This window comes from Pieris napi, chromosome 15 (genome assembly GCF_905475465.1).
Source record: "Pieris napi chromosome 15, ilPieNapi1.2, whole genome shotgun sequence".
Lineage (NCBI taxonomy): Eukaryota > Metazoa > Arthropoda > Insecta > Lepidoptera > Pieridae > Pieris > Pieris napi.
In genome coordinates, this window is record NC_062248.1 from 10,327,991 (window position 1) to 10,350,459 (window position 22,469).

General features: G+C 32.5%; 2 protein-coding genes across 11 annotated transcripts; one reads left to right on the top strand and one right to left on the bottom strand.

Annotated features, from left to right (window-relative positions):
* The first annotated feature begins 1,070 nt into the window (after positions 1 to 1,070).
* LOC125056414 (RNA-binding protein 41-like) lies at positions 1,071 to 3,954 on the top strand. Its single transcript, XM_047659483.1, has 6 exons — positions 1,071 to 1,246; positions 1,342 to 1,620; positions 1,883 to 2,215; positions 2,575 to 2,791; positions 2,992 to 3,139; positions 3,710 to 3,954. The coding sequence occupies exons 1-6, from the start codon at positions 1,242 to 1,244 to the stop codon at positions 3,820 to 3,822; spliced, it is 1,095 nt and encodes a 364-aa protein (XP_047515439.1). The 5' UTR covers positions 1,071 to 1,241; the 3' UTR covers positions 3,823 to 3,954.
* On the bottom strand, positions 3,683 to 17,994 carry LOC125056413 (SWI/SNF-related matrix-associated actin-dependent regulator of chromatin subfamily E member 1). Of its 10 annotated transcripts, none has more exons than XM_047659480.1 (15): positions 17,863 to 17,994; positions 17,341 to 17,420; positions 16,793 to 16,837; positions 15,985 to 16,121; positions 15,405 to 15,608; positions 13,152 to 13,233; positions 12,003 to 12,101; positions 11,265 to 11,398; positions 10,683 to 10,823; positions 10,052 to 10,168; positions 9,343 to 9,523; positions 8,784 to 8,882; positions 8,633 to 8,704; positions 7,875 to 8,018; positions 3,683 to 4,957 (listed from the first exon to the last, which is right to left on the bottom strand). In XM_047659480.1, the coding sequence occupies exons 2-15, from the start codon at positions 17,405 to 17,407 to the stop codon at positions 4,920 to 4,922; spliced, it is 1,560 nt and encodes a 519-aa protein (XP_047515436.1). In that variant the 5' UTR covers positions 17,408 to 17,420; positions 17,863 to 17,994; the 3' UTR covers positions 3,683 to 4,919. The 10 variants fall into 10 exon arrangements, with proteins under 10 accessions (XP_047515436.1, XP_047515430.1, XP_047515438.1 ...); XM_047659474.1 differs by having other exon boundaries at positions 15,985 to 16,232; XM_047659482.1 differs by lacking the exon at positions 16,793 to 16,837.
* Between the last annotated feature and the right edge of the window lie 4,475 nt (positions 17,995 to 22,469).

Below are 22,469 nucleotides of genomic sequence, written 5' to 3' on the forward strand. Positions count from 1 at the left end.
AAATTGCAAAAAGGGATTAAGTACTTCTAACTTCTACAATTAATAACAAAAATTAGTACGTTATCACAACATACATAATATTATAATTTGTACGTAAAATATGGAAGAGAACTGTGTAATGTGCATAAATATGTAGGTATTATGTGGGATTAAATTTATTTTGCGATTTCCATATGATGTTGGTAATTGTCAATAATTAAAAAGAATTCATTATCAAACGAATTATTTTCAATTATTAAGAAACATCACTAAAAAACGGAAATCAATTTGTTCCACGTGATAATCTTAACTGTACTTTGACAACAAATGAAGTCTAGATTTCCACGTGAGTTACCATTTGATTCCAACAAAATTTGTATTTTTCTGATCGAAGAATTCAAATATAAAAAGTTTTAAATAATAAGTACCTATTAAATATAATTTTATTAAAACAAATAATTTGAATTAAAGCAGTAGTGAAGTAAAGTAAAGTAGGAATATAATGGTATACTTTGGAATATTTTTAATTTCGAGTTTATTAAAATATCCTCAATTATTGTAGTATGATAATATTGGAGGTAAGAAGTGAGACACAAGTATTGATTTCAAAGATGTTAAGTTTATAAATTGTTGAAGTTATCGCTCGTCGATAATTTAATTTTATCACTAGTTTTTTATATGTTGTTTAGTTATTTTTCAACCAACTGTTCAAAAAAGCTAAGCAATAAGTTATTATGTTATTACCTATTGAAATCAATTAGACAAAAGGGACTAAAATATGCCATATGTAAATTTTGTCATCGCGATAAGTCCCGTTTCTAATCACTATTGCAGCGAATAAAATATTGAACTAAGCTAATATTATAATATAGACAAAATCTGTAATGCGTGTAAAGTAAATAATTAATAATGATGCCTATGGTAAATTGTCTGCATAAAAATGTTGACTGCTGTCAAAACTCAAAAACTAATATGTAAAACACCAAATATGTCAAAAATGTTTGCAAATTGTATTTATAAAAAATAAATACATATTGTTTTTAATAATACATATAATAAAAACTTTAAAATTATTAATTTTATATGCATATTGTAAATAAAGAATATAATATATATTTATTGTCAAGATAATCGCGTTGGTGTAAATTTTTTACTGTTTATATTAAATACTATTATGTCTTAAAAACAAATTCTAAATCTGCTGTTCGTATACTGAATACAAAAATATATACATTATTTGTGTTATAAGTTTACTCTATATAATGTGGTAAGTTGAAAGCTATGAAAAAATTCTCATTGCTACTATTTTATAACGGTTTTTTTTTTATAATAAAGTACTCCAAATGTATATAACTTTTCTAGTACTCCAGACTTACCAAAAGAGTTTAAAAAATCATCTGAAGTATTGCCATTTTCAAAATATGGAGTTTCATCACTTGAAGAATTCAAACTAGCGGAAGAGCAGGTACAACATTTAGAATGGCTAAAGAAAGCTGGTTTGACCAATGAAGAAGTTAAGTTATATCAAGATAATGAAGCAGGACTTCTTGAGCAACAGAGTAAATCTGAATCCAGTATATTAAAGCAGAAACTACAATTATTGTACAAAAAAATTAATGAATTTCAAGAGAATAAAGACGGGTATGTTACATTCTATTATTAGTTTACAACTTTAAGTCTAATTTTTTTTTGTGAAATATTCTATGTAACAAATTACCTTATCCAATGATATACCATCTACATGTGCAATAGTGTGTGAAAACTATAATATACATTATGCCATTAAATTTTTGGCAATTTAATTGGTTATTGTAGTTTTTATTTATATTAAACAATGCGAAGGAGTAGGTGACACCAAACACACTTAACTGCACAAGTTGTACTATTCAAATATGTGTTGCAGCTCAAATAAAAATGAAGATCCAGTACCCAGTACTTCATCTAATAGTGAATCTAATCAAAAGAATACAATACATTTTTACCCGGAAGGCCATCCAATGAATGAGCTCAAAAAAATTGAGGAAAGTCTTTTTAGCCATTTAAAAAATGATGACATATTGCCAATTACTAAACGAAGAAAGATCTTACGAAGGTTGGACCGAAAAAAGGAAAGGATTTTGTCTCAACAAAAAGAACTGCATATAGATCCAATACCATGTTCTTCAAAGGCTAAATTGGGTAGTTTGTGGGATGTGAAAGATATACCAGATAGACTTAAAGAGCCACCAAGCAAAAGGTTGGTTTGGTCTTAAATTGGTCTAATAAATTCTGATCTAATGCCTGGTAAAACATAATTTACAAAAAATATATTTGGAAAGCGGGTTAATTCCTAACAAATTAAGAAGAGACATTCAATGTCATTGAACTGAAACAGGAACTCCATTACTTGCAGGGCTTTATTTACTGAAAAATAGGGCAAAAATTCTTTGCTTTGAAACATGTTTCAGTGTGCATGGTACAAATGAAACAACAATAAAAAACATTTGCCAATGTGATCTGAAAATATATGACAGTTAATGGAAACTATAATATAATTTGGTAATGCAAGTATCTAATGAAAAGTTAGGCATTTTTTCAACTTAATTTATGTTTTAGACCTCTTATTGGCCCAAAAAAACAGACTATGTATACCATAAAGGATAATAAAATTGTAAGATTGGAGCAGGAAGGTCAGGAGGAGTTCCGGGCGGTTGACATTGTCTTACCACAAAATCAGGCAGAGGAACAATTGTTAGAAGGAACTAAGATGAGTCTTGACGATATTAAAAGTATTGAACGGTTCAAAGATTATAAACCTGGGATTCCTTCAAAGGTATATACATATTGCCTATTTGTTATTTATAACAAACCTGCCACCTCTCTGACTAAGTAGTTGTTGCAAATGCCATATAATGGACATTTTCTATATTAAAAATGTTTTCTTTTTCATTTTTACTACTTATCTTCATTCTCTTATCTTGCCTACAGTATTGATGGACTTTTTTATTGTTATTCCTTCTAATATGATTTCAGGTTCTATACTTGAAGAATATTGCACCTTCTGTAAGTGAAGATCAGATTTCCCTATTATTCAATCAATTTCAACTTGAAAACGGTGGCCCAATTGATGTTCATCTTCTGAGTGGCCGTATGAGGGGACAAGCATTTGTTACATTTAGAAGTAAGTTTCACCTCATAAGTTAAATCTCATAAGTTATCTGCGGTATTAACTCAATTTAAAAGCCTATTTTTATTTTTTAAGTCTGACTAAAGACACATATTATTACATAATATAGTCAGTGCAATTATACCCTTAATTCTTAAATTCTCTTGTAGTGAGTGGCATAGCAGTTATCATCTAATACATAAAATTCTCGTGTCGCGGTGTTTGTAGTTAAACTCCTCCGAAACGGCTTGACCGATTCTCATGAAATTTTGTGTGCATGTTGGGTATGTCTGAGAATCGGACATCTTTTTTTCATCGCCCTAAATGTTAAGGGTCCACCCCTAAATTATTATTTTTTAATTTTATGATAATTTTTTTTTTAAATTAATTTATGATACAGCATCAAAAAATACATACAAGCCTTAATTCCTCTCTCTACGATCAACCCCTATTTTTTATTATAAATGATATACATGGCAAAACGACGTTTGTCGGATCAGCTAGTATCCAAATAAACATACCGATTTAAAAGAGGAAAATCAATGTAAAGAAAGAATATACTAAATATACATTTATTTCTAACAGGTGAAGACTTAGCAATACAAGCATTAGACGAAGTCAATGGTACAATTATGTCCGGTCGACCTATCATCGCTGAGTTTGGCAGAAACAGCAATCGAGTACAGAATGAGAGATAAATATAAAAATATTGTATTTAATCATAAGTATTACTATGCTAATTATACTCTATGTATAAACATTATACCTAATTATTAAGAAAAATTACAAATTCTGCATAATATAAAGATATTCCTAAGTTATTTTCCTTCTTAAGTGGTATTTATTTACATCCCACATAATGGTATCAAAACTGAAAGTGTAATATTAGGAATTATGATATTGTTTGTAATGAGAATCTAGAAATTTACAATTTTTAAAATCTAGTTTAATAGATATATCTAAATTACTCCTTTTCATTAAAAAAAATCAGTGGCACTACAACCTCTTTAGGTCTTGGCCTCAGATTTCTGAATCTGTTTCATGATCATTTTTAAATTTAATAGGCAGGTAGGTAATCAGCCTCCAGTGCCTAATTCCTTTTCATAATTATTCGTAATTTATATTAAACCCTAAACATCTGTTACTAATGGAAGTGGAATTTCTGCCACAAATATTTTCATTATTTATATACTAGTGCCCAATATAACCTACATATAAAAACTAAACAATATACCTTAAAAATACAAAACACGCGCGTTCCATTAAAAATTGTAGATAACCAATCACACAGACATTCATTTTTTAATTCTTAAGTTTTTGTCACTGTTTAAAAAGTCTAACATTATCCAATTTTAGTCCAATTTACAGATTAAATTGTCTTTAACTCTCAAACTTAACCATCACTTGAGTGCACTCTCAGCAAGTTAAAAGGTCTCTTATCTGAAACCATATTGGTTGTCCAAAAATAATGTCAGATACAATCCACTTTTCAGTACTCAAATGTCAAAATTTCATCAACACTGACTGACTGACAACAATGTACTGTCACTTTGACATTTTTAAACCTGTCAGTAGATTTAGTGAACTAAGCATGTTTTTGATCATATCCTCACTCGCCACCAGATTGAATCTCATTATTAAAGAGTAGGTTAATATCTGTTATGCCATAGTTTTTAACTTGACAATGAGTTTTGGAGAAGCTAGTTAGCACTCAAGAGTGGATCCAGAGTTGAGCTTAAGCGCCCTCCTTCGAGGAGGACTTGCGCCGTCTTTTGACGACGCGTTTCGGTGACAATCATTCATTCTCCTTCTTGACAGGTGGCTCTTCAGCCGCTGAAATCATTTAATATAGTTTTCGTCTTTATTACCTTAGGGAGCATTCAAGTATTACGTAACGTATTTTGGGAGGGGGGGGGTCGTCCTTTTGTAAAACGTTACGATGCGGGGCGGGGATTAAATTACGCGTTATTGTTAATATTATTTTCTACTTACACCACATAATAGTAACTAAAGAGTCACTAGGTGGTCACGAAACGGTTTACTTTACTTGGGTACTGAATAACGTTACGGCGAGTTACATGGGGGGGGGGTCAATAATCTCCAAAAATTGCGTTACGAAATATGTACTTAAACGTTCCCTTAGCCATTTCGTGAATAATAAATAAAAGTTAATTAAAAATAATCAATGCACCTAAACACAAAAATGTAATTGACCATAGATTTAGAATTTTTAAATAAGTGTTTAAATGTTACTTCCAAACCCACTAATATAGTAATTACATACATATACAAGTTTTTAATGGAAATTTGTGAAATTTCATAACGTTAATAGACCACAAGCCCATGAACAAAAAATACCTGTGAAATGACCCAACCTGAATTACGCTTAGAAGGCTGTTACTATATCTGAAAATAGCTCTGAGCACTATGCCGTCATTTCTGAGCGGTACATGTGAGTACGTGAGTGAATGGACTTTCTCATGTACAATGGGGGAATTTCGACTAATTATTAATGTACGGCTTTGTTATAAGTGTATAGATGATTAAAAATAAATGTCGAAAAACCTAGTGCCGTACAAAAGTGATGGTGCCGGAAGTCGGTGCAAATTTTTAATTCGACGACAGTTGCAGGAGCAATATAGGTCATTTATTACTGTACGGCATTTGTGTCATTCCTTTTGGACACATATACAGATACTTTACCCGTAAACGCCGTACATATTTCCAGCGGAGCGGTCGAAAGCCAAGGGTCGGAACCCTACCCCTACACCCATATACCCTAAGGTCATTGTAAAATGTACGGCAACATGTTCAAAATATTATTTAACACGGACAATAATGTTTTATAATTATGCCGTCCAAATATTATAGTTAATATTTGTGTAATTAAATATTTATCGAAATTTCAGGATTTACCAAGTTCTTACTGCTGTAAGATCAGAGAATAATGTACGGCAACTTGTTTTTTTACATAATGTTACTAAATATTACCGTTGTACATTATAGCCGTTCATTATAAATGGTAACAAATAAAAATATTATGATAAAAAATATATGAAATTTCCGAAATTTAGATGACTTTTCAAATGCTCCTAGAGTAATATGGGGAGTAATATTTTCAAAGATTATTGTTATTTTATATGTAACAAATATAAATAAACAAAAAAAACCAGATGCCGTACATTTTACTCCAGATTATTCTTTACAGCTGATAAAAACTTCGACGACGTTTGAGGTGTCCCTTAAGGTCATTAATAACTGTACATATCTGAGTATACTACCATAAGGCTGTAAAGTATATTTACAGCCTTATCGTACCAGCAGAGAGAGGTAAAGGAAAAATATTTTTAACAAAAATATATATAATACAGGGCGTCCCAAAGTTATGAGACATGAAGGGAAAGTACCTTAAATATCGCAGATAGGGTATTTTACTAAAAGAAGACTTTATGTTATTTATAAAAGTTAGTAATTCTGCATTCAAAGATTTTAAAAACTACTTGCCTCGTCTGGAAATCGAACCGGCTTAAATTAAAAAAAAAACACCCCTACTTTTATGATGCCAATCGAAAGAATGGCCAAAACCTAATAACTTTTCTAAAGTAACAGACTCGTAGGGGATGTTTTTAGGCCGAATACGATAGATAATGTTTTTAATTTGATTAAAAAGATATATTCACGCTGTTCCTTTCTTTTAAAATACTATGTTACTTAAGAAGAGTTATTAGTTTTTGGCCATTCTTTCGATTGGCATCATAAAAGTAGGGGTGTTTTTTTTTACATTTAAGTCAGTTCGATTCCCAGACGAGGCAAGTAATTTTTTTAAAATCTTTGAATGCAGAATTAATAACTTTTAAAAATAACATAAAGTCTTCTTTTAGTAAAATACCCTATCTACGATATTTAAGGTACTTTCCCTTCATTTCCCATAACTTTGGGACGCCCTGTATTGGTAGGCGGTGGTAGCGGACTATCGAAAGTGTACGGCATTTATCTTTTATTGAAGATTGTCTAAAGTATTAATAACCTGTGTTATTGCCGTACAGATAAAAGTCACCGGAAAATGACTCTTTTCTGAGAAAAGTAATTTACCCCATACACCTATGTGTTCCACAAAAAATGTACGGCATGCTGGAAAATGTTATCTATTTGTGAAGTACTCTCAAGATCATTTAATTTTATGTTGATTCATATCATCATCACCTATATGCTAATCAGACATATGTTGCGACCCTTGGCTTTCGACCGCTCCGCTGGGAATATGTACGGCGTTTACGGGTAAAGTATCTGTATATGTGTCCAAAAGGAATCACACAAATGCCGTACAGTAATAAATGACCTATATTGCTTCTGCAACTGTCGTCGAATTAAAAATTTGCACCGACTTCCGGCACCATCACTTTTGTACGGCACTAGGTTTTTCGACATTTATTTTTAATCATATATACACTTATAACAAAGCCGTACATTAATAATTAGTCGAAATTCCCCCATTGTACATGAGAAAGTCCATTCACTCACGTACTCACATGTACCGCTCAGAAATGACGGCATAGTGCTCAGAGCTATTTTCAGATATAGTAACAGCCTTCTAAGCGTAATTCACGTTGGGTCATTTCACAGGTATTTTTTGTTCATGGGCTTGTGGTCTATAACTGTATGTTTAGGTAAACAGTTATATTACTCAACACATGGCATTATTTTTACATTCCAATATTTTTAAAACAAAGTTATTAATAAACCAACTCACGCTTGATCTCATGATGAGGATGTGGATGCGCGTGGTGCGGCGGGTAATGTTCCGGTCCGGGTGGGTAATAATGCGGATATCCGGCCGGGTATCCACCCGCGTACCCCGGGTAATATCGTCCACCATATGCACCACCGTAGCTACCTACAAATATTAATCATATTATTCCCATACTAAAATAGTCATATTTCTAAACATTTCTCAAGAGACATCACTTCTGTAGTAGTCAAAAAGTCAAAAGTTGTTTTAGTCAGCGACTTCCTTAATAAATAGAAAATACAGGAACTAATCTTAAAAAAAAAACCGTATTTACTGCGCCCTCGAATTAGTGCTTTAAATCAAACAAACTCTCAACGATAGTTTTGGCATTTTTAAAGTGATTCTTATGGGAGGATAAACCGCTTCGTTACGTAATGCGTTACGGCACCAGGTAGCCGTATTTCGGACAGACGATTTCCTCTCTCTATTCAGTTTTTAGTGTGTGTTAGACATTTACTGTTGGCATTTAACCTCAAACTATCACTGTTTTTGAAAGCGATTATAAAAAAAAATAGTTTAATTTATTTTGATTACTTAAATAAAATGTATGTAATAACCGAAGATTTTCTTAAGTAAAACAATTTCAATAATTAATAGTTCAACTTAGATTAGTTTAAGTTATCATTTCTGTCGGGCGTCCCGACCAGCACATATAAAATCATTTCAATACATACAAAAAATTAATTTTTTTTATAATATAAGTATAGTATGTTTTTAACCTGGTGGTGGAGGTGGACCTCCATGAGGTGGTTGATGCGCAGGCGCATTAGGGTTTGGTGGCATCATCATACCTAAAACAGAAGCCACAATTATCGTTTCTAATAGTTTAAAATACATATTATACCTTTATGACTGTTATAAAATATGTACCTGCATTGGGCGGGGCTATATGCGCTTGAGGTGGCGCATGCGCAGGCGCATCTTTAGTTTCCATTTTTATTTCATGAGGCTTCTCTTCTTTGCGCTCACCTAATAAAAAATATTGTATTACCTCTTATATTAATTATCTATATATCAATGACAGTCGCCTACTCGTGCTTGGGCACATTAATTGACTAGGATTTTAATCGAGGGCTGAGTACCTATATAAACTGTGCATAAAATGAAACTTTTATTAACATATTTTTCCATTAATAGCATAGTATTATTTTAAATAATGCGTAATCCTTAAGACTTTATAACAATGTTTATTCTGTAAATCACCAAATCTATAAGAAAATACTAAAAATCTTTACTTATGAAATCTGCTACCTAAATAGTTTCCAGTTAACATTGTAATATTATTAATCTAATAAAAATTAACAATTTCTTATACACCATGTTATTTTAAATGTCATTTTAATTTCTTAAATTGTATTAATACAGTGTGTACATAGTCTTATATACATATTTTTATATCTAATGGATAATTAAATATAAAAACTCTCACCTTCATTTTCGTGCCCCGGTGTACTATCCGGTATCGCCTCTTTATTTTCCGGTTTTTGCAGCTCTGTAGTCATATTCTCGTCCATTTTCACTTCACTGGTGGAGACTTTGTCAACTTGCGTTGGCGCATTTGGTCCGTTTGTTTCTGTTTTTATCGGCTGTTGACTTGGTTCATTGGCAGGCTGAAAATATTTATTACAAATAACATTATAATTTATTTTTGTAGTTCTACGGTTCCTGGGTCGGGGTGGTTTAAAAAATAGAAAATTTTATTTTCACTCTATATTAACCACTCGCGTACAACAATAGAATATAAGCGAAATAATTAAATTGTTAATTGCTATGTAATTAATGCAATGTAACAGTTGAAGAAAGTGTCTACGTCTGGCCATACTCTCGGGGCGTAAGGGTGAATTCAAGTATTACGTCACGCAATTTTTGGAGATAATTGAACCCCCCCCCCATGTAACGCGCCGTAACGTTTTTCTGTACCCAATAGTAAAACGTTTCGTGACCACGTTTCTCTTTATACCCAAAAGTTACAATTATATGGTGTAAAGTACTGGAAAGTTGAAAATAATATTAACAATAACGCGTAATTCAATTCCCGCCCCGCAACGTTTTACAAATAGACCCCCCCCTCTCAAAATTCGTTACGTAATACTTGAACGCTCCCTAACTACAAAGGTTGAAATATGAGTAAGAAATACCTCATCCTTTCTCTCTCTGACAGTAGTATGAGCTGGATTAACGCCACGTCTCATCTGCTCAAGGGCTCTCTCAACCATTCGAGTGAAAGTCTCTTCATCAACTGCTGGTTTGCAATGCTGAAAATATAGAAATAATAAAAGCTTATTTTAAAATTTAAAAAAAAAACTGTATTTTTATCATTAATTACTTTTGAAATTGCAGCAAATTACTGGGCGATAGCTATTGATACCGTAAACAAAATTTATTACAAACAGTGAATTTAAAAAAAAAATATAACTTATCATCATACTGATTCACAAAATATTACAGTGTACCCAAATTATTAATTAATATTTTTTTAAAGCTTTAGTGTGAATAAAAAGTTATAATGTATAAATACTGCAAATTTAAATTATATTAAGAAATGTTTTTAAAGAAAGTAACCGGCTTGAATAATTATTAGTGTTAATTTATTAGTACTTCACATTTTTATTAATGATATAATTATTTAAAATAATATTTTTTTTATGAATATAAGTAACTACAGCAATAAAGGCTTTTATTATTATTATTAATGAAAGTTCTTTTTTAAATTGCCCAAACGTCTATCATATAAATGTTTATAGTTGTTTTAAGATGATTTTAATGTACCTTCTTAAGTTCCTCCTGAAAAGCCTCACTGCTCTCAATAAACTTGCGTTTTTTCGCTTCAAACTTCTCCTCAATCTGTTGCAACTCGTCTTCCAGTTTCTTCTGATGCATCGTGAGCGATTGAACTTGTTTTTTCAGAATCTAAATTAATTTAAATTAAATATTTAGAGTCTATGTTATTATCAATATACACATGCACAAAATTCTCAATTTGAACTAGCAGGTTCCACGTTTGTAAGGAGCTGCAACCATTACACCATGTTCCACATGACATCTTAAATAGTAAATAAAAATAACATAAATTAAAAACAAAGACTAGTCCTCTATCAGCAGGAGGCATGGTGAAATAGGAGCACGCACTTACATTCTCGTGGGAACAACACGCAAACACATAGTCGAAATACTTAACATCACCGCATACACGAATTCAAGTACAACCAGTCACCACAAGTAGCACCCGTTCACGAGTATGACGCATGGCCAGCCATCGGCCCCCTTGCCATATTTTAGGGAGAGAGACAACCCGACGCATGGACATAAAAATCGCGTACATTAGTGCAGTAATTAAATAAAATTACAAACCTGCATTCTTGCGGTAGTAACAACAGATCTCACATCCGGTACAACTGTATCGGAGAATATCTCGTTGATGAGGCGGTGGTTCCTCAAATAACGCGCGTACGACACGTGCTTCACTGATAGACCTTCATCTTGATCTGAAATATTTTAAGTTATTATTTAAAATAACCACAGACAAAAAATATAACTGCGGGCTTTACAAAGTTCTCTAGGTACAACGTTAGAGAATATGTAACAGTGAAAAGAAAAAAAACAAGTGTCTACTGGCGCTAGTGGTCATAGGAAAACCTCAGCCCATTGACATTTAATCTCACTATTATGCCATGGAGGCCGTGATGGCTGGAATGGCTGATTAAGTTAACCAATTTATTATCTCTATATATATAAAATTCTCATGTCACAATGTTAGTTCCCATACTCCTCCGAAACGGCTCCACCGATTCTTATGAAAATTTATATTCATTTTCAGTAAGTCTGAGAATCGGCTACTATCTATCTTTCAAACCCCTAAGTGATAATGGGGTGTCCACCCCAAAAATTTTATTTTTTAGGCAATTTTTAAAAATATGCTTGAAATAATAAATAAAATTATATTCTGTTCTAGGTTTAAAAACCTTATACAATCATGTATTAACTTTAAAAAATTCTATATATTTTAATGGTTGCAAAAAAATATTTCATTCCACACGTTTCAATTATATATAAGTATGTAGTTTTGAAATGAAATGTTAAATAATTCACCTTCTTCATCTTCAGCAGGCTGTATATCAATTCTTCTGTCCTGCTGTTCTTTTTGTGAGCTGCCTTTCTTACTTGAGCTTTCTTCTTCCAAGGCTCCAACTATAGATGATAATTAAGCAAGCATTATTTCAAAATTCTATAGACAATCAAATATCTATTGTTTTTTATTCTTTTTTAATGTAACGTAATTACTAGTAAGGAACTCTAGTCGGAGTACTGAAACAAGTGGAATTAGATTAATTTTTTAAATTAACATGCCATTAAAAAAGGGTCATATTGATCATATTCCTTTATAAAGGAGTAATTCTGTCACTTTCAATAGCAAAGGCGGCTTTAGCACAAACTTTTTTTATTATTTATTTTTTTATGCAACTACGCTATCTGATGCTATTTTCGTGAGTACTACACATTAAACAAATTTTATTATTTATATATCCAGTTGTATCATAAACATATACATATTTGGTATAATGGCGTTATGTGTTGACTTGCTGCCACAATTGCTAAACACTAGGAAAGTATGTTATTTATTCAAAATTAAGAACATTTTTTAATTAAAATAATTAAAAACCTTTTATATAAAAAGCGTTTTGATACGTTATAGTTTTATTTAAACCCGGTTTACGTATGATTCTTTAGGCAGTGGCGTAACAATAGGGTGGCAAGGCTGGCAAAATGCCACGGGGCCCCGACCCTAGAGGGCCCCTGACCAAGAGATATTATGTTCTTTGGATGAATGTGAAGTCTCCAATACGCATTGGGCTAGCGTGGGGACTACAGACCATCCTCTCGCCTAAGAGCGAAGGCCTATGGCCATTAGTGAGACATATACAACGTGTAACTGCGTACGCTGAAAATCTCAAAGTTAATTAAAATTAGACTGAGTACAACGTGACGATTTTTACTGATAGGGCCCCATCAAAAGAATTTGCCACGGGCCCCAGATGGTATAGTTACGTCACTGCCTTTAGGTAATCTCGAAAAAGAAATATGACAGATCAAACTTTATTACTACAGTTTTTACCGACTACACAAATTATTAAAAGTGATACTAAAATATCAATATTGTCTATGTTTAAACAGCCTGTTTATGGTTTAGTCAGTACAGTTAATAAGTTTACATCAGACTGATATTTCTTAAGTACTTACCAACAGCTTTGTTCTTGGCAGCAATGTATGCAAGATAGGTTGGTGAGTTGTGATATGCCTTCAAGGTTTTCTCGTACTCCGACTGTGCGTTAGTTATGAGGTGAATGTGCATGGAAACAAACCGTGTGCTGTTAGTCACTTAGCTTATGAAGGGATGCTGATTTCAAAGGGATGGCTGTAACCCTCAATAAAACCAATAAGGGAGCGTTCAAGTATTACGTAACAAATATGGGGGGGGGTCCTTTTGTAAAATGTTACGATGCGGAGCGGGGTTTGAATTACGCGTTATTGTTAATATTATTTTCGACTTTTCCGTACTTTACACCACATAATGGTAATAGGTATAAAGAGTCACTAGGTGGTCACGAAATGTTTTATTATACTTGGGCACATAAAAACGTTACGGCGCGTTACATGGGGGGGGGGGGGGGGGTCAATAATCTCCAAAAATTGCGTGACGTAATACTTGAACGCTCCCTAATGAAAATCCTTGAACCCCAAAACCCAACCAATTCTAGAAAACAAATGAACTTTATTGTAAAAATAACGAATTGAATTCAGTATTATTGAAATCATTATCAGTTTCGTCTATAGAATCGCCATTGAGAGTTACAGTGTTATAGAGATTTGCATTGATACAGCTACAATCTGCCTATGTAATCCAAACAGCCAAATTTCTATACCCACTCATACATATATAATTTTAGTAGGAAAATACCTTACACGACATAGTAGATTTTAAATGATCTAACACGTGTTTGACATAAGAAGTGCTGTTATACTTTTTAATTTTTCAAAATTTAAGAGACCGAGCAGAGATTTTTGCTGTGTAAAACTCATAACAATGTATTTATAGGTAAAATTATAGGTCCAGACCCACCAACTTATCTGTGAAATGGAAAAAATGGGAACTACGGCCGCCATGTTGAATTTCGGCAGCTACAGGTTAGTGTTGTCTACTTTCTTTTTGTAAATTACCCGATATTTTTTCATTGATTACTTTTTAACGTAATTGTAACTTCAAAAATATAAAGCTGAGTGATTCAAGTACTTATAGTTCTCGTCACGTAAAAATAACGCTGGAATAATCTGAGGGGCTCTCCCGCATAGGTATGTTTGGCTTAGCGTAAATTCTCTCCACTCCACTTTTTTTTAATATATCGTCCTAGAGTGGGAAAAGGGCAAGAAGAAGAAGTTTATTTCCAAGTTACTAAATTCCATTTGCCTACTTTGCTAAACATTTAGTTTGTAAGTGGGGTACCTAGTACCTACATTATATCAATTGAATTCCAGAGAAAAAGCTAATGTATGTATCTACCTACATTAATTTTCTAATTTTTGAAGACTATTTAATACATATATTTTTTTTTTTAAATAATAATAATTATTTATTGCAAGATTTATTATTATAAAACAATGTTAGGTATTGTTTAAAATAATAAAACTATGTTTATATGTTTACCTAGTTTCTTATCTGACATACCCAATCATAGGTAACTTTTATTCATTTGCAACACTAAAGTGGCACTACAGTTCACAGATCAGTTGGTGGGACTATAAAAATAGTTTGATTATGCCCGCTTTAGAAAAAATAAGACAAATAAGTACAGATAGATAGCTAGAAAATAATCATAACGCCTAGCCAAATATATATTTTCAACTAAACAAATGATAACTATTTAAGAGTTTTAAATTTCTCCGGACGTCACCTAATCTATTGAAAGGTATTTCAAGAAAATTTGTCAAATCACCATAATTATACTTTTAAGGAATGAAACACTAAAACAATTGTTATTAGGTGAACCAAGCGTGAGGTGAATGCAAGGGGTACACAAATTAAACCGTGTTAGGTTGGTACCTCTGGTCTTATGTGCGAGCCATTGAATATACGCCGATGAAGATTGGTAGGCTTTTAACATTTCTGTATACTGCGCCTACGTTGGAAATAAAAATTGCATCCATCATTTGGAATTGAGGTCAACTTCACTATGTTTTGTTACATGATAGTGAGCCAATAATTATAAATCAGGACTATTTTTATTCTTAGTATATTTTTGCTTAATAATTAAAATAAAGCAAGTATTATGTAGGTATTCTAATATATTAATAGAAAAAATATAAATAAAACAATTGTAACAACATTCAGGGCCCAAAATTTGTAAGCCATTACAAACATAGTTACAATATTATTATAAAAAAAATTCTAAAAGTATAACTTGCATAGACTATTAGCAATAATAATAAACTCCATACCTTCTCAGCTTCATATTCATCGACAAAGGCATACTTCTCAGTTTGAGGTAAGTCCCTCCACATTCCACCAATAATCCGTCCAATCTCCCATAATTTTAGATCAGGGTTTGCCGCTTTAACCGTGTCCCATACTCTGCGGGAGTACCTCATGTATGGCATAAGTGGCTTTTCTGGGGGTTTTGGGGGCTTTGGTAATCCAGCACTCTGGAAATATTCAATAATTATTTAAAAAAAATTATATTGATGTTTTATAATTTAAAATCTATATAATATAAAAATGTTATGTTGTTTTGTGTACGGTTCAAAAACGCAAAAAGTTCTGCACCAATCAAGCAGAAATTTTAGCATCCGCATCAAGCATTGCTTTTATTTATTTTTTTATGATTTTCTGTTATTTTCCACAATTATTGCAAAATTAAACTTATATGAAATGTATTCTATGTTTTGTTTCTCATTTCTCAACAATTCAATCACAATGTGCCACAGCGAAGCGTGGCAGGGAACAGCTGGTATGTTATACATCTACAACCATACATTGTCTTAACCGCGAGTAAAAAGTAGGAGCCTCCTTGTAACTTACCCCACCAAGCCCCTTCCCAATCTTTTGTGGTTGGAATCCAGGATGAGAATGAACAGTAGATACAAATGGACTGGTTTTATCATCTTTTCCACTTTGGGCCGCTTGGCTAGACCCTGATGTGGCCCGCCTTGCACTCTCTGCACCAAAACGCTGTGGTTGCCACCCGTATCCTGGGTGGCCCATTGGCCCACCCTGGTATTGAGGGTGGTACTGGTATTGGTTATGGTGAGGCGGTGCATTCATACCGCCTTCAAGCCAAGCAGCGCGGCAATACAATGAAAAGAAAAACAAAAAGCGTAAGGGAAGAGGATAGGAGCGGACAGCAAAATAAAATAATGCAATTCAATAAACATTGTTTTAGTTGAAAATAAGCTTAGTTTAAATAAATTCTTGTTACTTATACATCTGTTTGATGACATTGTAGATTTGTTTGTAATATCATGTGAAACAATCAATCGGCTTTATGCTTTATGTGCAATGTTGACAGATGACTGATGGAAGAGAAGCATGCAGACAGATCAAATTTAATTTATATTTTACCATTTTAAGGGTTTATGGTTAGTTTTAAGCTTGAAGTTTCTCAGGTAATCATAATAACTTTTGGTGAAACTTTTCACAGCCTCTGCCTCTAGGCATATTCATTTAAAGCTATTAGTTTGCATGGCAGCGAAATTATTTAGTAGGCTCTAAGAACAACAGTGATTGCGAGATGTGAATGGAAAACAGAAATGTGATAATCCCCAAAGAACCTAGATTCCAAAATATTAAAACAATTTTGAAAAATATAAAATTCACATTGAGTCATTACCTTTCATCATACCGAAACTCATTGGTGCCCCCGCAATCATGTAGTCTGTTTCAACATAACATAACATGAAAAAAACAAAAGAAATAAGTCTATGCGTAAAGAATAAAAAAAGAGTGTTACGGATGCAAAAATTGAAATGAAGCGGAGAATGCGTCATGCTTCTCAGGATATATTAAGTTAGATACCAGCATTGGGTATGTCCATAAAATAGCGAAAAATGTTTTACCATAATAAGCCACTTTCATGCAAAATTTGTGTTGCAGCGTGGCTCGTATCAGTTAAATTTTGGTACAATAACTTATCAATATTACATTTTTTAAGACCACTAATACTTAGTAGTTACAATATACACTTTATATATATCAAAAAATTAATGAAAATATTTTATAGACAAAACCCACAATTAACACCCGTCAAGCCATTGGTCATATTCTGTACTTGTCAGGTTAATTATGTTAGTATCTAACGACATACTAAAACTGAATATAATATCTATGCATTTGGCATACTAATATCTAAGTATATTCATATTGTAAAAAAATACAAACGCGGGTTGTTTTGAGGACTTGGCATCGACATTGATGCGTTTTGTTTATAACTGTTGGGTGTTGCCATAACACATTCCACTCTGAAAGAGAATGAAGAGATTCATAAGGATTAAGGTCATTATAACCTTTCATAGTAAGTTATACATCTACCAAGGATATTGGGAAGCAATTTCGATCAATATCTCAATCTTAGATCATTTCAAAGAACTCAAAGATCAGTAAAATTTCAGGCATTGATAAATTAATAGTCCCAGACATATGCACAGTCAATTCTTTTGTTTGAAAAATTCGTTCGCTACATTATTATTACTCCATTGGTCTCTTTATTGAGCAGATGAAAAAATATTCGAAAGTACTGTAAAATACTGTTTTATGAAGCTAATGCAAGCAAATTTACGATTAGATTAAATTTAAACTTAAACTTATAAAACAGATCAAAAACTATTGTAGGCAGACCGCCTTTCTAGTTATTTGACAGTGTACATTACATTGAAATCAAGAAAAGTAGGAGCTTATTAATACCTGTAATGTTAAAAGTTCTTCTTTAATTTATCTGAAACGATAGAACTAAAAAACACAACATTGATAAACTAAAGCGTCACAGCAATGAACGCGACGCCATTTTCTTATGATTTAAGTAAGTCGTCAATTGCCAATGATCATAATGTCAAAAATTAAATATTGTTGTTATTAAAGAAATTCGGCGTTGATACAGTTAATATTTTTTACGGCTCAGCATTCGTTGTTTTATAATTTGAACATAATATAATTATTTTATATACCATTTTAATTTAGTGATAAGAAAGTAATACCAACGACATCTAGGCAGTACTGTGAATTATTATACTCATATTTGGGTGCGGTAAGTGCATGGTTTTAAACTAGATGTCGCTAATAGACCAGACATTGTAATAAAATCTCTTTTTAATAAAGTTTTCAGCTTAAATGCATTATGTATTTTCACCGCTTTTTATTTTAGCTAAGACATTGTAGTTTGTGGATTTACTGGTCACAACCACAGGTAGGCGCCACTTGTATATAGAGCCTAGTTTATTTTACTGGTTAGTACCCACTACATACTACGTTCTTCATCAAACAACTTCTATATTATAGAAATATAATATATTACTTATTAGTCTGTGTATTCTAACCTTTTTTTCTCCCTAGTCAGTCACAAATTATAGAAAGATTTAACGCGGCAACAAAGATTATTATTTTGTGCTAAGAAGTAAATTCCCTTGTAATATTAAATGACATTAATTATGAATGTGACAAAATTACGATATGAACCGTAGTTTTAATTCTGTGATTTTTGAATCAATTAATATGATTGTATCATTTATAGCAACGCTGTATGCAAGTACAGTAACCTCTTGCTCTAATCTAGTTTCACTCACCCGAACCAAATGTCACTGGGTCACATCGTGGTCATTGTAATTTGCGACACCTGTCATCTGCCAATCAAATTAGCAGGTGGGAAGGTTCCGTACAATCTGTGCCAAAATACTAGCATCGCCCGCATATACATTATACACTATATCTGAAATCGTGAAATTTCACGGTTGGTAGGTAAGCTAAGGGTAAAAAAGGTTTACTTTGATTAATAGTAAGATTATTAATACATGTACATGTACAAAGTTTATTGGTGCACAGTCGGGGATCGAACCTTAGCGAGTCATTAGCGCTTAGTTTCGACTCTGAAGCTGACCGTTAGTCCTTGGAACCTGGTGACTAGTTATCAACTTTATAACGAGTCGTCTGTAAGACTTTCAATTTTGCTGTGCGTCTAATTCACGTTAATAAAGAACTAATTTTTAGCTGAAATAACTAGATACTTCCAGAATCTATGTATTTGATTTCATGACGTAATACGTCAGTTACGGTTAGTTTATTATTTAAACAATAATTCATTGATCTATGTGTAGTCATGCGTGATGAAAGTTTACTCTACTTGATTTACTGTCCCATAGATACCTAGATGGGGCAGAGGGCCACATTTAAAGCGTCTACACACGGCCCTAAAATCAGAGGCAATAGGGGAACACTCTAGAGCGCTCCCTAGATCACCTCGTGTGTAGACAAATCGTACCCTAATTTGAGTATGCTACTGTCGATCCGAACTACCGATTTCTTCCCCACCACCATTGTCCTGATATCGCCACTGATTTTAGGTCCGTGTGTAGACACTTTTAGTCTCCATCGCGTTCGGTCTTGAGCCTCATATCACCTCGCTCCAAGTCTTACCAGCTGTCTTGGCTCTACCTGCAACTGTAGAACGGCAGGTTTTCTTGGGACGTTCACACTTCCGCTTCCCTTGCAGGTTCCAATCAGGCGCCTGCTTGGGGATATAATTGGAATCTTCGGAGTGAGAACTGGCAGTAAGTGTTAGAAGCATTTCATATATATTTTTTTTAGACGTTCATTAGTGTACATTTTGTTAACTATATGAATAAATGATTTTTGAATTTGAATTTGGTAAAACGTACAAAGTATTAATGAGTAATAAAGTGTTATTAGAAATATGACACAATGGTCTTCGAGAATAAACAATGGCTCTATATTTGTCAAGCACCATAAAGTTTATGTGATGATAAATTTATGATGTAATTGCGGTAAAACCACTTATCACGTGAACGTATAGGTGAAATACGTGTAACTTTCAATTTATTACGCATTTGGAGAAGATTAAAAAAAGTAGTGGCGCTACAACGTTTTTAAGTCTGGGCCTCAGATATCTGTATATGTTTCATGATCATTTGTTATTCTTAAAGGCAAAGTAGGTGATCAGCCTCCTGTGCCTGAAGCACGCCGTCGACTTTTTGGGTCGAAGACAAGGCGGTTTCCTCACGATGTTTTCCTTCACCGATCGAGCGAATGATAATGCGCACATAGAAAGAAAGCCCATTGGTGCACAGCCGAGGATCGAACCTATAACCTCAGAGATGAGAGTCGCACGCTAAAGCCACTAAGCCAATACTGCTCGATTAATTTTGTCCACCACCAGAATAATACCTAAACAGTTACACGAATCTATCAAATTGTTAGAGCGAAATCCATTCCATTTCCTTCAAAAAGTATTAGTTATATTAAATACGGCATGAATTATCCGCAAACTTCTACAAGGAAACCCAAAATTTGTCTTTTCTTTCTACCGACATGCCTTTTACCCTGGATTGTAACCATGATATTCCTTTTGTACAATTTTATAGAATGGATATATTTAATAGATGTTATCACGTTTTAATCATATCTATACGATTCGCGGAAATGATTACGACTTTTAAAACCCCTTTACTAAAGTATTTCATAAATATAAAAATAAAAATTACGAAAAGATTCGAAAATGGTTTGTTGTTAGTATTGGGTTTTTCAATGTCACTTTTTATCAAACGATAAAAATATTTCGTGGAAATGCATTATCCGAAATATCGTTAGTGATAAACGAATTAAAAGCAATTAATTGTAATTTTTAGTAATTAATTAACAATATTGATGTATTTGTTTCATAGAAATTATAACAATAAACAAATCCAAAATGGCGTTCCAAATTTATTTTTGCCCAGGGGGTCTAGCCATATTGGTGTCGAAAAGTATTCTACATACACTACCGCTTTTGCGTAATTGTACTGTCGAAAACGCTTCGTTCGTAGCCAAGAGGCATGTCGATACATTACCGCAAAGTCGACAGCGTAGATGCGAGCTGCTGTTCGTAGCACCTTATTCCGTCATATTGTCTCTGGATTAAATGTATTCCTAATGTCACTTTTATAAACAAATAAAAGTTAAAACTTTACAATATTATTGTAAATTTGCAATTGGAAGCTGCAAAAGGGACATTAGAATGTCAGCAAGGTCGGAACAATTTTCGATTTAAGTGGAATTTACGGAAGGTGCAAAGTAAATATATGAATTTAATTGCATGTTTAAATTAATTATGGTTTGTTTCATGTTTTGTCGGAAATTTAAGGCTACAAATAAATACAATATTTTGAAATTGCATAATCGCGATATATAATAATTAGTAGTACTCATACTTTGATATTTTTAGGATTTGACCTCACAACTAATCTGCAAAATGAAGAAGCAACATATTTTGTTACCGGTTAGAAGAAACAATAGAAATAGTACTGTGGATTGATAAATAAAGAGTGAAAATAAGGTTGACTAGAAGTTGATAAAGTCCAAAGAATTAAAAAACAATAGAAAAAAATGTAGACTAGTGTGATCACTGAAATTAGAGTTTAAATCAAACTTTTATATAAGTGTAGATTTTATTAGTGATTTGCTACTAGTTGGAATTATCTCTGTTTATGTCCAACAAACAATTTCAGTTTAAGTTGGAGTCATAAAGGTTGATTGTTTATAATAAATTTATACTTTTAGAAAGTGAGAATTGAAAAGCAGCAAGTACTCAATGAAATGAAAAGAGGGATTAATAAAAATTATAAAATAGAAACTTAGTCTGGTATGACATTAAAACCCTTAATGAACCTTTGATTCCATATTGATGTTCCAACATCTTAGATATATAAGTTAATATTTATGTCAATTAACTTTTGGTTATATCAGTGATTTGCTACTAGTTAATATGTAAATGCAAAATCTGTTGAAGTAAGAAATGAATAAACATTGTATTTTATGTATTTGTCAGTTGTATTTTTGTCAATTTACCTATGTCTTCTTTAGTAGGAAAAGCCATTAAAGTGGTTCACAATATTAGTTTATTTTACAAGAATATACAGATAATGCATATATGAATGACCCGTACCTACTAATAGTTAGGAATATTAAACAAACAGGTAGCAAAATAAAAATGATTCAGTTATGGTTGGTTTTTATTAAAATAAGGCACCAAATATCTTCCTTAACATAATGCAGTCTGCAATGTTTCATACTCCACTTGTCTTATTTTTTACATTATTCATAAAATGCTTCATTCCCCATTATCAAATTCATTTTCAGGTACATAATATAACACTTAAATTAATTAAAAGATAAGACTTGTCCATTTGTGGTTTTTTTTATATTTTTAGTTGTCTTATTAGCTTCTCTTTTTCTGAAAATAAAATATTTTAGTTAGTACTTTGATCAAATAGAAAACTGACAAACTAAACTGTAAGATCAGTCCA

Bases quoted from the DNA above. Each gene is read 5' to 3' on its own strand.
- LOC125056413 (XM_047659472.1), bottom strand. From the start codon at position 16,949: ATGACGCATTCTCCGCTTCATTTCAATTTTTGCATCCGTAACACTCTT. The intron at 16,233-16,792 runs GTAATGACTCAA...CTTGGCTTGAAG, and splicing joins GAGTTTCGGTATGATGAAAG to GCGGTATGAATGCACCGCCT. The intron at 10,824-11,264 runs GTTTGTAATTTT...AAATTAATTTAG, and splicing joins TTACTACCGCAAGAATGCAG to ATTCTGAAAAAACAAGTTCA.
- LOC125056414 (XM_047659483.1), top strand. The intron at 1,621-1,882 runs GTATGTTACATT...TATGTGTTGCAG, and splicing joins TTTCAAGAGAATAAAGACGG to CTCAAATAAAAATGAAGATC. The intron at 3,140-3,709 runs GTAAGTTTCACC...TATTTCTAACAG, and splicing joins AGCATTTGTTACATTTAGAA to GTGAAGACTTAGCAATACAA.